Here is a 12,913-nt window from a genome sequence, read left to right on the forward strand (position 1 = left end):
GCAAACTATGTGATGTACTATTTCTTATTTTTTATAGTTGTTGTAAACTTTTAATTTGCAAGTTCAAAAAATAAAAAAATAAAAAAAGAACTTGCAAATTAATTTGAAGTATTAAACATATAAAATGAAAGTCTTCGGAGTTTGTTCCTTACATATTGCCTATTGGTCTTATTAAATAATTTTTTGTAGCCACTTACTTTCTAATTTCAATTTTATAATTTTAAAATACAAATTTCAAATTTAAAACTTTAAACTTTAAACTTCAAAGTTTAATTCTAAGCCTTAAAAGTTTGCAAATACTTAAGTATCAATAACATTGAATAAGAAAAATAAAATTTAATTTTTTATAAAAAAAATACAGTAGCCCGTTAAGCCCGAACCCGGACGGGCCCTAAATAACCCAAAAAAGTTCAACCTGCCCCCAGCCCGTTAACCAACCTGGTCCAAAAACGGACGAGCTGGTTTTTTTTCCGTTCAACCCGTTCCAGTTCAACCCGTCCCAGCCCGTCCGATAAACAGGTATAGCGCAAATACATCACATGCAAACATATGTTCAGAGAAATAGGCACATTACCACAGCCAAAACTGACAGAAAGTTGATATAGAATGGGGGAAAAAATAAAAAATAGCCATATTTACAACCAACAATTGAAAAATAACCACGGTTTCAAAAGTTATCTAAATTCAACCAATTTTTCATGTTAAGATAAAATTTGAACATAAACACCCTTAAAATCCGGAAAAAATCCAACATAATATGCCGGAGTTCAAATTCTTTATATGAGATTCCAACATAATGTGCTAGAGTTCCAACATAATATGTTGGACTTCCATAATCCAACATATTATGCTATGCTAGAACTTTCAGAATTTCAGCTAGGGTATAACTTTCCATATACCGGAGTTCCAACATAATATGTTGGAAGTTTATACATAGGAGTTCCATAATCTAGCATATTATGTTGAAAATTATTTTTGCAACAACTTTGCAAACGCTGGCTATTTTTTAATTATCAATCCGAAAGTTAGCTAGCCCGTGCTATTTTCACATTGAATGGAGAAATCTGTCTTCTGGTATTACAAAAACTTCTCCGTTTCTGTGGCTAGAATGGTAAGAGAACTATCTAAAAAAAATGTAGCTGCAAAAGTTAAAAAACCAAATATGGTAATCAAAATCAGATAGAATATAGCAGAAAATGTATTTGATGCAAACTGCTTCAGCATGAAGAGTGCCTACAGTTTATTCACAATGAGCTGGATATCTCATTGCATTAGCAAAATTGCCGGTCTTTACGCTTCCTAAGGGGTGGAAAAAGAATGCATAAATATGTTAAAACAAGAACCTTCTAAGCAGACACCATCCTCCACAGCTTAATCCTAACCAGAGCTAAATAATTTACAGCCACTGCTTAAAGGATCGCCCAACGCGTATGAGATGCAACACTACTAAACTTTGTGAAACACCAACATCAGCACTCAGGTGTTCCACTACCAGAGGCAAGCTAGAAGAAGAGGAAAAAGAGTCCAACATTCAAATCCCAGCAAGTTTCTTCAGCAAAGGGCCGAGAAACAGTGTCGACTATGCATGCAATCTCTGATTCACCTCAGCACCATCTAACCAGCGTATTCCGTGCTGTATTGAAGATCAAAGAGCATGTTCCGTCGATTCTCTGTGCCCAGTCGGATGTTAAACTTTTTGGCCAAGTCCTCGACTCGATCATCAGACTCATAATCCATCTCTCGAGTACATCGCCTTCGGATCTTTTTCAGCATCTCCTTGGAAGGTTTATACTGTGCATGCACCTGCACATGAAACAATAGCATAATTTGTTAGCCAAAATGAAAAGCGGGCTCATTTTCTTCACTGACGATTGCAGGGGTCTGGGAGAGTGAAAGCTTTTACCATCTCATCAACTACTGAAATTGCAGCTTTTGGTTCACGCTTAATAAGATGAGCATCAACAAGTAGAGAATATGTCATTTCATTTGGCTTCACGCCTAAATCCATGAAGTGCTCATAGACCTTTGTTGCTTCATCTCTCTGCAACAAGAAAAGATACTTCGTCAATATTCATATAATCATACATCGCATGCAAATGTGCACTCCCATTATTCGTACATCTTAAAGCAGAGGATTCTATCACCATACAAATGAAAGAATGTAGTTCCCGTTTTATTATAACAGAACTTGGGATAATGACCTTCACAGATTACTATTTTTGATTGTTATAATGACCTTAACAGATTATTATTTTTGATTGTTATAATAACCTTCACAGATTATTATTTTTGATTGTTATAATGACCTTCACAGATTTTTCCCAGTCAAATGTTTAGCTGATGAACCAATAATAGGACCAAGTAAATGACCTCTAGGTTTAACATCACAAAGTTTTGTCATTAGGCCAGGAAAGAAAAAAGATAAACGGAAGTCTTGGTCTATACTTTGTGCATTCAGATCTTACATTCATTTCTATTTACCTTGCCAAGTTTCGCAAATGCATATATCAGAGCATTGTATGAATGGATATCTGGGACTAATCCAAAAGAGGATTCAATTGCAGCAAATGTCTGATAAGCACGATCAATATCCCATATATTGGCACAGCCTAGAATTACACAATTGAGGGCAGCAACAGACTTGTAAGGGGGGTCTGCTTGGCTCAAATTCTCCAGCTGATAGTAAACCTGAAATCTCTAGAAGTCAGCGGCGATACAAAGTGCAAGGCCATATAGAGAACATCTGACTGACTTAAGCAGGTGCAGCAAAATGCTAAGCTGTGAGATATGCAAAGTTCCTAGTTGGGAATTAGACGAAGTTCCTAGTTGGGAATTAGACGATCAATTTATTCCCTAATTTCAGCATTTGTCTTAGAAGAAGCTAAGAAAAAGGGGAGAGTGCTGAAAAAATAAGAAGAATGCAGCAGGATGAACATTTAAACATCAGTAGCAGAAATTTTCAGACCTACTTCACACGTGTTGAAATACTTGATTAATAAAACTTGACGCAAACCAATATTAGGCAGGGTATACTGGAAGAGCAAGAACATACAGAGTCCAAAGTGACAAAACCATTCCTGCAACAAGCAACAGACAGTGGATTCAAGGTGGTAAACGGAGAAAATAGTTCTGCACTCTCTTCTTTAGAACTACCATAAGCTTTTTCAAACTCATGCAGAGTAGCAAAACCATTCTGCAATTGCCCCAAAGAAGCATGGGCATATATCTTCGCAAGGAAAGATTCAGGGTTAGGGGCCCTCATTTGTCGTAGTGAGCGCTTAAGGACTTCCCAAGCACCATTAAGGAGTTTAGCATTGTAGGTTCTACCAGCAGTTCCAAGTGCAGCCACAAGCAGTCCTTCATCAACAGAGAGCGAAACAGGGGGCCTCACACTCTCACCTCTAACAACCCATTTCACAAAGAACTCCAAGGAAGAAAAAGCTAGTTCACTATTATCTGCCTGTAGTGCAACATCAGCAAGGTGTGTGCACATGTTCCAAGGCGGCAATAGGCCTTTGTTCTGGTCTGTTTTCTGGCAAAATCCAAAAACCGGCATCAGAGACTAAATTATATTTTAAAAAAGGTGAAGCTTCATGGTAAGAATTATCTTAACAAAGGCATACATACCTTGCATTTCTCTATTATCGACACCAATATATCCAGCCTGTTGTTGAAGACACAGCTTCGCACACACTCATTAAATACATTCATGGACAGCTTATACCCAGATTTCAAGGCTGAATCAACATATTTCAAGGCATCATCAATAAGGTCTGCTTTAAACAGTAAGCCAATAACCAAGTCATATGACTCATCATCAGGCAAAGCTTCTTTATACTCTTTTCCAGTCTGAATCATCCTGGCATAAGTATTACACAAGAAATCTATCAAATAGCATTAATGCATGACAGAGTACTTACATGCATGGTGAAAATACACAGTGTGCTGTAGCAATCAGACCACGCTCAATAAACACCATGAGGTTGCCCTTAACACTTAGTAAACATACTATCCAACACAAACGACAGAAGCAAGAGAATGGAGGAATAACCAAGCCGAGAGAAAGGAAGCTTAAAAGCGACAAAGCGGAGCAAAGACATATGGCAGACATTACTTCTAAGCAAGAAATTAAAGGGGAAAAAACCCAAATAACAAAGTGATCACTTGACCAGAAGCTTGACTTAAAAAGAAACTGAAACCAGCTAACTCAATTCATTTTAGAGGCAGTAACATCTCGTCTTCTGGCAACTTTAAATGTTTCATATTTTGGCGGGCAAAATATAGAAGAGAGAGATTTTGCAATGGCGCCTGGATGTGTTGCAATTCGCAAGACCAGTTAAATCCAGAAACATATCCCTGAGACATCACGGGCAAGAACAAGAAACAATTTGATTTGAAGCTCCATGCCTTGCTTTCACATTCATAGGACCGCAAATGTCAGAATCAATTAATTGCAATGGAAATTCGCTCCTGATGCCTTTTCCAAATGGTTTTCCTGTAGCTTTTCCACCTAGACAATGTTAATAAGCGGACTCATTCACATGTTAAATTTAGCCGGTAAACCTTTTTTTGCTAGCCTTTGTATATGCCGTGGGCCCATATGACCAAATCTAGCGTGTCAATTCTCAAATCATCCTTATGATTACGTGAGAAAGCTAACCTGGATAGCTAACATTCAGATTAAAGGAACACAAACTATCTTATTCGACTCATTGTGAGATGCTTTCTTAGGCTTAGTGCAATCACTAGCATAATGACCCTTTTGATCGCATAGCGACCCTTTTTATCACAATTGAAACATTTCAGTTTAGTCATAGTTTTATTTCTTTCACACTTTCTATCGCCTTGTTGGTCATCATTTTAGGTTTCTTATCTGGCCCAACCTTGGCTTTCATAAATCAATAGAATATCTCATTAGATTTGAAAACAAGTTACCAAATAGAAGTATTCAACAAATATTTTTGTTTCACAATTAAATAGACAGTATATACACAAATATATACATAAATGGAATAAAAAATAATTTTCATTTTTTTAAGAACAAATCAAGGAGAAAATCATCATAAATACCTAACTTCACTTAAGAAATAAGATATTTATTTTTCGTATATATAGAGAGACATTGAGAGAGAGACAAACAGATATGTTCTCTGCATCATACTTAATTTACGGCTTTTAATGAACTATTGAAGCTATCTAGAGAGTACCAAATGTTGGCAGTGACAAAGGTTACCAACTTTCGGTGGACACGACTTGCTTAGCTTACTAAACTAGCAACAACAAAGTAAGCTCCCATATCCATGAAGGAATGCTTTCCGACGGAGGAAAACTTCCAGTTGCTAAGCTTGCAGTTAAAGAGTAAGATGCGAGAAACATTCTTAAAAGAGCTTCTTCAAAATTTTGTTATCTTCCTTAAGATAGAAATATGAATCACTAACAAAGGAATATGTCAGAATCAATAGGCTCATTTTCTTTCTTTCTCTCGTCAACTAGGAAAGGTTCCTCATTTTTCATTTTGAAAAAATATCGCTGAAAATAATCACGACGGAATTCATTATTTCATAATAGTATTAGTTACAAGAAAATTATTTTTCAATATCCAAAAATAATTTTAAAACAATGAAATACTCAACCACGAGTGGGCATCGCCGAGCAACTTGCCTTGTCATCTTCTTCGCCCAGTGGATCAAACACGACCCATTTGCCTAGAAATGGATCCATCGTGACCCAATTTATATTTTTCTCCATTTTTTGCCACTTTGATCTAGTTAAAACACAAAATTTTGTCTCAAACATATTTTAGGATTAATTTCAAGCATTAATTGCTCACAAAATCATCAAATATTTCTCATGACGAGTAGGGCTATTTTTTGGCCAAAACTCATAAGTTTTGACCAAATATCTCCAATTAAAACGCTGAGTTTATGTACTAAATTTATTTTAGGATTCAATTGGATCATCAAATTCAAGCAAAACCGTTCAAATATTGATCCATAAGATAAAGTAAATGATGATATTTTTCTTAACCAACCCGAATAGATTCTTTTGGCGGTGGTTTGACCAATTGAATTTCAACCCTAGGGAAATACGAGATCTAGCAGAAATTTGATTCTTTTTTTTTACCTCCTGATCGAATATTTTAGAAGTACAAAGAGGGTTATATCATCCCATGGTGGATTGGCGAAATATTGGGCTTAGCCCGATTTGAACTAGCGTAGACATAATGCCACCAAATATACGGTCCGTCCTCACTAACCGCTCTGGCATCGACCCAAGTAGAATCAATTTAGATTTATTGTCTTCCTTAAAATCCGATCAAATCTAATCTTACAAATTCAATAACTCACAAACACATGGCCGAAAACTATGATCTGTATATCGTTGTAAAGATCTCGATGAGCTCTATGATAACCCTAAGATTTCATGAAAAAACTAAGCAAATGGAGACATGAAATAATGCAATGCAACCCTAAGATTTCATGAAAAAACTAAGCAAATGAAGACATGAAATAATGCAATGCAGTTTCGAGATCAACACATAAAAATCCTAAAATTCATGTATTGTATATAAAGCATGTAAACAACCGAAAGACAAACTAAGGTTATGATACAAACGAAGGATTTCAAGTAAAAAACTAGTCAAAAAATTTACAAATTTTTTGTGGCAGAAGCAAATCCTTAGCAAATATAACTTGAAATACTAGTTATTAGGGATCATCACAAAACAGATGAATCCCTTGGTTTCACGACCTAATTACCCCCTTAGATGCAAAGAGTATTTCATCAAAAACCCTAGTCTATCTTTTAATGGAAGAAACCTATTTTCCAACATCCATAGTGGTGTATTTATAGGCAAGTTATGGTTTAGGCGAAGGATTAGCTAATAACCAATAAGCTAATCAACATCCCTTATGGGGGAACTAGGCCCAATAATATTTTCTAACGCCAACAAGAGGAACAAACAAAAGCCCTAAGGTTTCAAACCAAAATTGCTAAAAATATCACATGAATTAATAGCAAGATTGACTGGATTAACAAATCCTAACCTTAGTAAAAAATGAACTTTGATCCTAACATTGAAAAGTATTATTAGGCTTAGTACATCCACAAGGGGTGCTAATTAGCCTATTGGGCCATTGTAATCTTCCACCTAAACCCTAATTAATTGCCTGAAAAATTTGCCTATAAATACACCACTATGGGTGCTGGGAAAATATGCTCTTTACATTAAGAGATAGATGACTAGGCTTTTGAAGAGAAAAAAATACTATTTTAATCTAGAGGACATTTCGGCTATGGAAATAGAAAGCTCATACGCTTTGTTGAGGATTCCCAATGACGGGTAATTCAAGTCATGGTTGCAAGAGATCATCTTTCCTCCAGAAGGAACTTGTAAGTCTCCTAAACAAGTTTTTTACATAATTCCTTCATTGGTATACGATTCATAGGCTTATTTTCTCAGTCCTTTACATGATTTTTGTGCAATATATAATGTTTAGAGCTTTTATTTATGTGTTAATACTGAAACTTTATTGCATTATCTCATGTTTGAATTTGCATAATTTTTGCACGAAACCTTAGGAATTTTTTAGAATTTGCCGAGATTATTTTGTAAGTAATTGAATTATAAAATTTTAAGGTTTAATTATCACAAATTTAATCCTAAAATTTCAACAATTCGAGTTTCGTGCAATTTTTGTACGTACTTTTGTACAATTTTTATTAAGAAGATCAAGGGACTCAATTCTAATGCCTATGGGGTTTGAATATCATTTGTACAACATCATCCTATGAGATAAAGACATACGCTCCATGGAAGGAGAGAATGTTGTAGCACATGTTTGACACCATGTGTGAAAATATCGACCAAAAGAGTTAACATGTATTTTATCTCGACTTATTGTTGTGTGAGACCCTATCGAGTACCCTCATGACTCTTATCAGTTGCATAAAGATATTGTTTTGCACTAGACTAACTTACGTCTCTATCCTTCATCCAATGAACAAAAAATAAGATCACAAAGCTACTCCCATAGGCAAATACCTTTACCATGAAAACCTAAAAGAAAAATACCATAACATAGTCCTGGCACACGTGATATGGTCACAATTGTCTTCATCGCTTAAGCCTAGAAACGAGGCGCAAAACATGTTGAGCATTTCGCCTTGATTAGCGGATGCTTCATTGTTTTCATTAATTCGCTAAGGCATACTTTTCATTGTCAATGAATGTAATCATGAACAGTGTTATCAAAGGCGCGCTTAAGCCCTTAAGTGAGGCTCAAAACATGTTGAGCGCTTCGCCTCGCTTTGTGGGCGCTTTAGTGTCGCATCAAGTCTCTAAGGCATACTTTTCCTCGCTAATGAGTGTAATCCTAAAAAAGTGACATTAAACACTTGAATTTCACTTTATTGTAATTTTTTTTTCAATTTCTTTGTCCATATATTTGTTATTCATGCTTATAATTATTAGTCTTGGACTACATATACATATTTTTATTTTTTCTCCAGTTGCGTCTTTTTTCATTAAAGCCCACGCTTTATTTGCGCTTTGCGCTTAAAGCCCCAACAGACCTTAGAGCTGTTTTGTGCTTTTCGCATTTGATAACAATAATCCTAAAGAGGCAACACTAAATACTTGATATTTCACTTTATCATAATTTTTTTTAATTTCTTTGTCCATATATTTAGTTTCATGCTTATAATATTAGTCTTGGACTACACACACATTTGTAGTTTTTTCTCCATTTGCACCTTTCTTCATTAAAGTTTGTGCTTTATTTGCACTTTGTGCTTAAAGCCTCAACGAACCTTAGAGCTTTTTGCGTTTTTGGCCTTTGATAACACTGCCTATCACTGAGCTAAAAGGGTCACAATTGTTCTCTGCAAAATATACTTATAAAAGACGTTCTCTGCAAAATATTATCTTTAGGTACATATACATGACTCAAAAATTCCACGTCTTTTCCATCTGTGAATATACAGGTACCAAAAATTTCAACTTCCTAATCTCCACCTTTGAAAATTATAACAAAGGTTGAGATTGCAATTTAATATAAATGAACACTAAAAAAAGAAAAAGGGATCTCCACAATTGCAACAAAGGTTTAATCTTTATAAACTGAGGTTATTATATGCGTGGATTGTAATATTAGATTGTTTTTTAAAAGGTAAATACTAAACTCAGAAAATGAGGGAAGTAACCTGCTACAACAAAAGTCAACTACTTCAAATGCCAATAACAGTAGTAAAGAACTACACTTTAGTACATACAGCTTAAATCCGGTTCAATTGGTTTCGTGGCTCATCATAACTTCATTTTAGGTTTATGTCAAATCGGCCAAAAGATCTTTACTTTTACATGTAACAAATTTTAAAATAAAACATATCATCACTTTACAGACCTTTTTTCCTTTTCTTCTATTCAAATTGTAAATGGTTATGTTGAATCATAGTCAAATATTCAAAGATACGAAATTATATCAAATACGAACCTTTCGAGCAATTTGACAGCTTTATCAACCCAAGACAATGGTTCCCCAGATTGATACATAGCTTTCAAGATCAAATTATGAGACGCTGTATTAGCAACAAGCCCATATTCCTCCATTTGACTAGCTAATCCCAACAAATCATCAGCAGTAGCACCCATCATCAAATTAGCCCTCAAATAATGATTAAATAGATTAGCATCAGGCTTATTGGGCTTCCCATTTCGATCCAAAGATCTAATCCAAAGCTCAAAAAGCTGCTTCATATCCTCCCACCGCTGTGTTGTCATCCAATCAGCAAAAAGGTTCATTAAACCTTGCACATCATGTGTTTGTGAAATTGCCTGAACGCGTGCAGCTGGTGATTGGCGGAGGAATGATAGTGGGACGACTGAGGAGGAGGAGGGTGCGGTGGATGCAAACGGGGACCGCCAGTTTTCATTGTAAAGTGGGCTGCCGGAGGATGGGTTTGGGGGTAATGGGGTAGTGTTGACTTCCGGCGGAATTCCGGCGAGTTGAGGTTCTTGTGAGAGGAAAGGAACGGTGGTGATTGATCTGTAGTTTGTTAAAGTTCTGATCAACGGTCGTGATCGAGTGAGAAGTGTCATTGTAAGTGTAAGTTTTCGGGGGAATATTTTTGCTAGGGTTTAAGGATGTTACTGGGAAATGCTGTTGGGAAGAGAGAAAGGTTATAAGGGGTGTTGTCGTTATTATCTAAAAGTTGAGGGGTAATTTGGTGTAACATAGATCTATGGGTTTTATTGCATATTGTTTTGGGCTGGATTTGTTGTAAATTGGGCCTGTCTGTGTTTCAAAATATTGGGCCGATAAGAATGAAATGACTTATGGGCTTCAAAAAGGCATATGCAAATGAATGAAGAAATTGAAGAATAAAGTTATGTAAAGGGTGAGTTATGTACGAAGGAAAATATTTTTCTTGAAAATATATTGTTTTAAAATAAGTAATTTTTTATTTATTTTTTATGTTTTATTAGGTAGCAGAAAATATTTTTTGAAAATTATAAATTTAGACAAACATTATAGAAGATGAAATGAGTAAGGAGAGGGGAGGAGGGAAGGTGGTTGGTCGGGGTCAACGGGCGAGGGTGGTAGAGGCAAGGTTAGGGCGAGGCATGGGGGCGAGGTAGGATGGTGTAGGATGTAGGGGTGTCGGTGGAGGTGGGGGTGCGGGTGCGGGTGGGAGTGGGAGTGGGGAAGGGTTAAAAAGAGTTTTGAAAAATATTTTTTCTCCTCTTGATAGGAAAGTTATTTTCTCCAATCGGAGGAATTAAGTTTTATAAGAAAAGTATTTTTTTAAAATATTTAAGTCAACCCATTAAACATGAGAAAATTAGAAAATATTTCTAAAAAATATATTCCTTTGTATCAAACACACCCAAAGTCATTCAACTTTGCATTAAGGATGTCTAACGGGCCGGGTCAACCCGTTTCCGGAACGGCCCAGGCTGGTTGAAACCGGAACCGGCCCGAACCAATACAAAGGGGGTTGGGTGGGTTGGGTTAATGGGGTAAGGGGAGTTGGTCCGTTCACCTTCGTGCAACTGGTTAACTAGACCAGTCAAACCCGGTCAACGCGATTTACTGTAGAACCGGTGAACCGGCCCGGACCAGCCCAGACCGATATAACGGCTACTTTCAATTATTTTTTTTAGTGTTTCTACTTTCTGACCGTCGGCCCACCGACTGTTTTGCACAGTTAGCCCTTTTTGGGCCAATTTTTTTTTAAATTTAACACTTTTGTAATTACTAATTTAGCCCTTTGAAAAACTATAAATACACCCCTCATCCCCCTTCATTTCTTCACTCATCTCTCATTTCTCAAACTCAAATTCTCAATTCAAGTTAAATCATGCCCCGTACTTTTAGAGTGCACTCATATGTTTGGGAACACTTTGAGGTGGTAGAAAAAAATGAAGAAGTTCACAAAGTAAAGTGCAAGAACTGTGGTCGAGTCTTAAATCTTCGTCCAAAGTGTCTGGGCACAGGGTGTTCAAGGAGGCATATGAAAAGTTGTCTTGAGCGTCCTCCAGAAATTCGTATTTAAGTTGATTTGAGACAATTTGTGCTATTTTAAAATTATTAGACGTATTTATGCTTAATGTTTTAGTTTGTTAGATTAATTTGAAGTATTATTATGCATGAAAATTTAGTTTTACTCTTTTTTCGTTAATTTACTTGTTATATGCAAACTTTAATTTGTAATTTTGAAATAAATGTAGCACTTGCAATTTATAAGTGCAACTTTTTCTCATCTTCGTTGTATTCTTTATATTTTTACTTTATATTAATATAACTTACAATAGTTATACAAAATACAAAAAAAAATTACACTAACCCGGCCCGATCCCCTGTACCCGTAACCCTTACGGTTCATTTTTTACCCGGATGAACCCGAACCCGTTAAGCTCGGTAACTCCTAACTCATAACCGGCTCGATTCGTAACTCGTATGGTTTCAATATTTCCCTACCCATCCTGGCCCGGCCTACCCGTTAGATACCCTTACTTTGCATATTTATCACATAAAACTAGTAGGAGAAAACAAGAAAGACTTTTTTATGATACTAGGGAAATGTTGAGTGAATTCTTGGTTACAAGGAATTGTTCAAGTGATTTTATGTAATAAAGTTATGGACACATCAATGTAGTAGTATTGCTCAAAATTTACCCACGCTCATTGGTTGTCCAAAACAAATGAGACATGTGAATATGGGATTCTCTAATTATGATTAATAGTGACAAATAATTAAGGGTGTCATTTGCTGGATATAGTGGGTGTAGGGGTCCACCCCCCCCCACCCCCCCTTTGGCCTTTGGATATATATGCTAAAGGCAAAGGAATATACCAACCGCGTAAGAAAAATAGTGAAGAAAATAAAATATTTATTTTTAACATTTATTTGCGTGTTTTCTGACTTTATGTGGTTGAAACTGATATGCAGTTTAGTGGTTATAGTTTTACATAATATTCAAGTGGTGCAAGATTCTTTTTTTCTTTTTTTGGTTTCTTAAGCAATTTTTGATATTCACATCCAAGCTTCAAATAATTTGAATTTGCATCACGTAAGGTCCATTAAATGACGAAAATCTATTCTGTCGGGATTTTATTCAAACTCATAACTCAAATCCGAAACCTCTGATTAAGGGTGAAGGGATCTTATCCATCCTACTACGACCTCACTGAAAAGTGCTACATGATTCAAATGTTACCAAGCGTTGTCTCTTCTTCTTGTTCCATTTTTCTTAATGATGAAATCACTCTTCTTTGGGAAAAAATACTAAGGAATGAAAAAATCATTTGTGACCACTATATTGTTTGAGTAGTTTTTTTTTTCCCTTTGCCTTGTGCTTCTTGCTCAAAAGAATGAGAAATTAACTTTTAAATTTGTGTAATATCTTCTT

General features: G+C 35.8%; 1 protein-coding gene across 1 annotated transcript; it reads right to left on the minus strand.

Annotated features, from left to right (window-relative positions):
* Positions 1-1,163: 1,163 nt before the first annotated feature.
* LOC104241179 (pentatricopeptide repeat-containing protein At1g26460, mitochondrial) lies at positions 1,164-10,173 on the minus strand. The gene is made up of 6 exons (XM_009796094.2): positions 9,495-10,173; positions 3,628-3,859; positions 3,053-3,532; positions 2,482-2,688; positions 1,904-2,041; positions 1,164-1,803 (listed from the first exon to the last, which is right to left on the minus strand). Exons 1-6 carry the CDS (start codon positions 10,097-10,099, stop codon positions 1,615-1,617), a joined length of 1,851 nt encoding a protein of 616 aa, XP_009794396.1. The 5' UTR covers positions 10,100-10,173; the 3' UTR covers positions 1,164-1,614.
* Positions 10,174-12,913: the final 2,740 nt, after the last annotated feature.

Source organism: Nicotiana sylvestris, chromosome 10, assembly GCF_000393655.2.
Source record: "Nicotiana sylvestris chromosome 10, ASM39365v2, whole genome shotgun sequence".
NCBI lineage: Eukaryota > Viridiplantae > Streptophyta > Magnoliopsida > Solanales > Solanaceae > Nicotiana > Nicotiana sylvestris.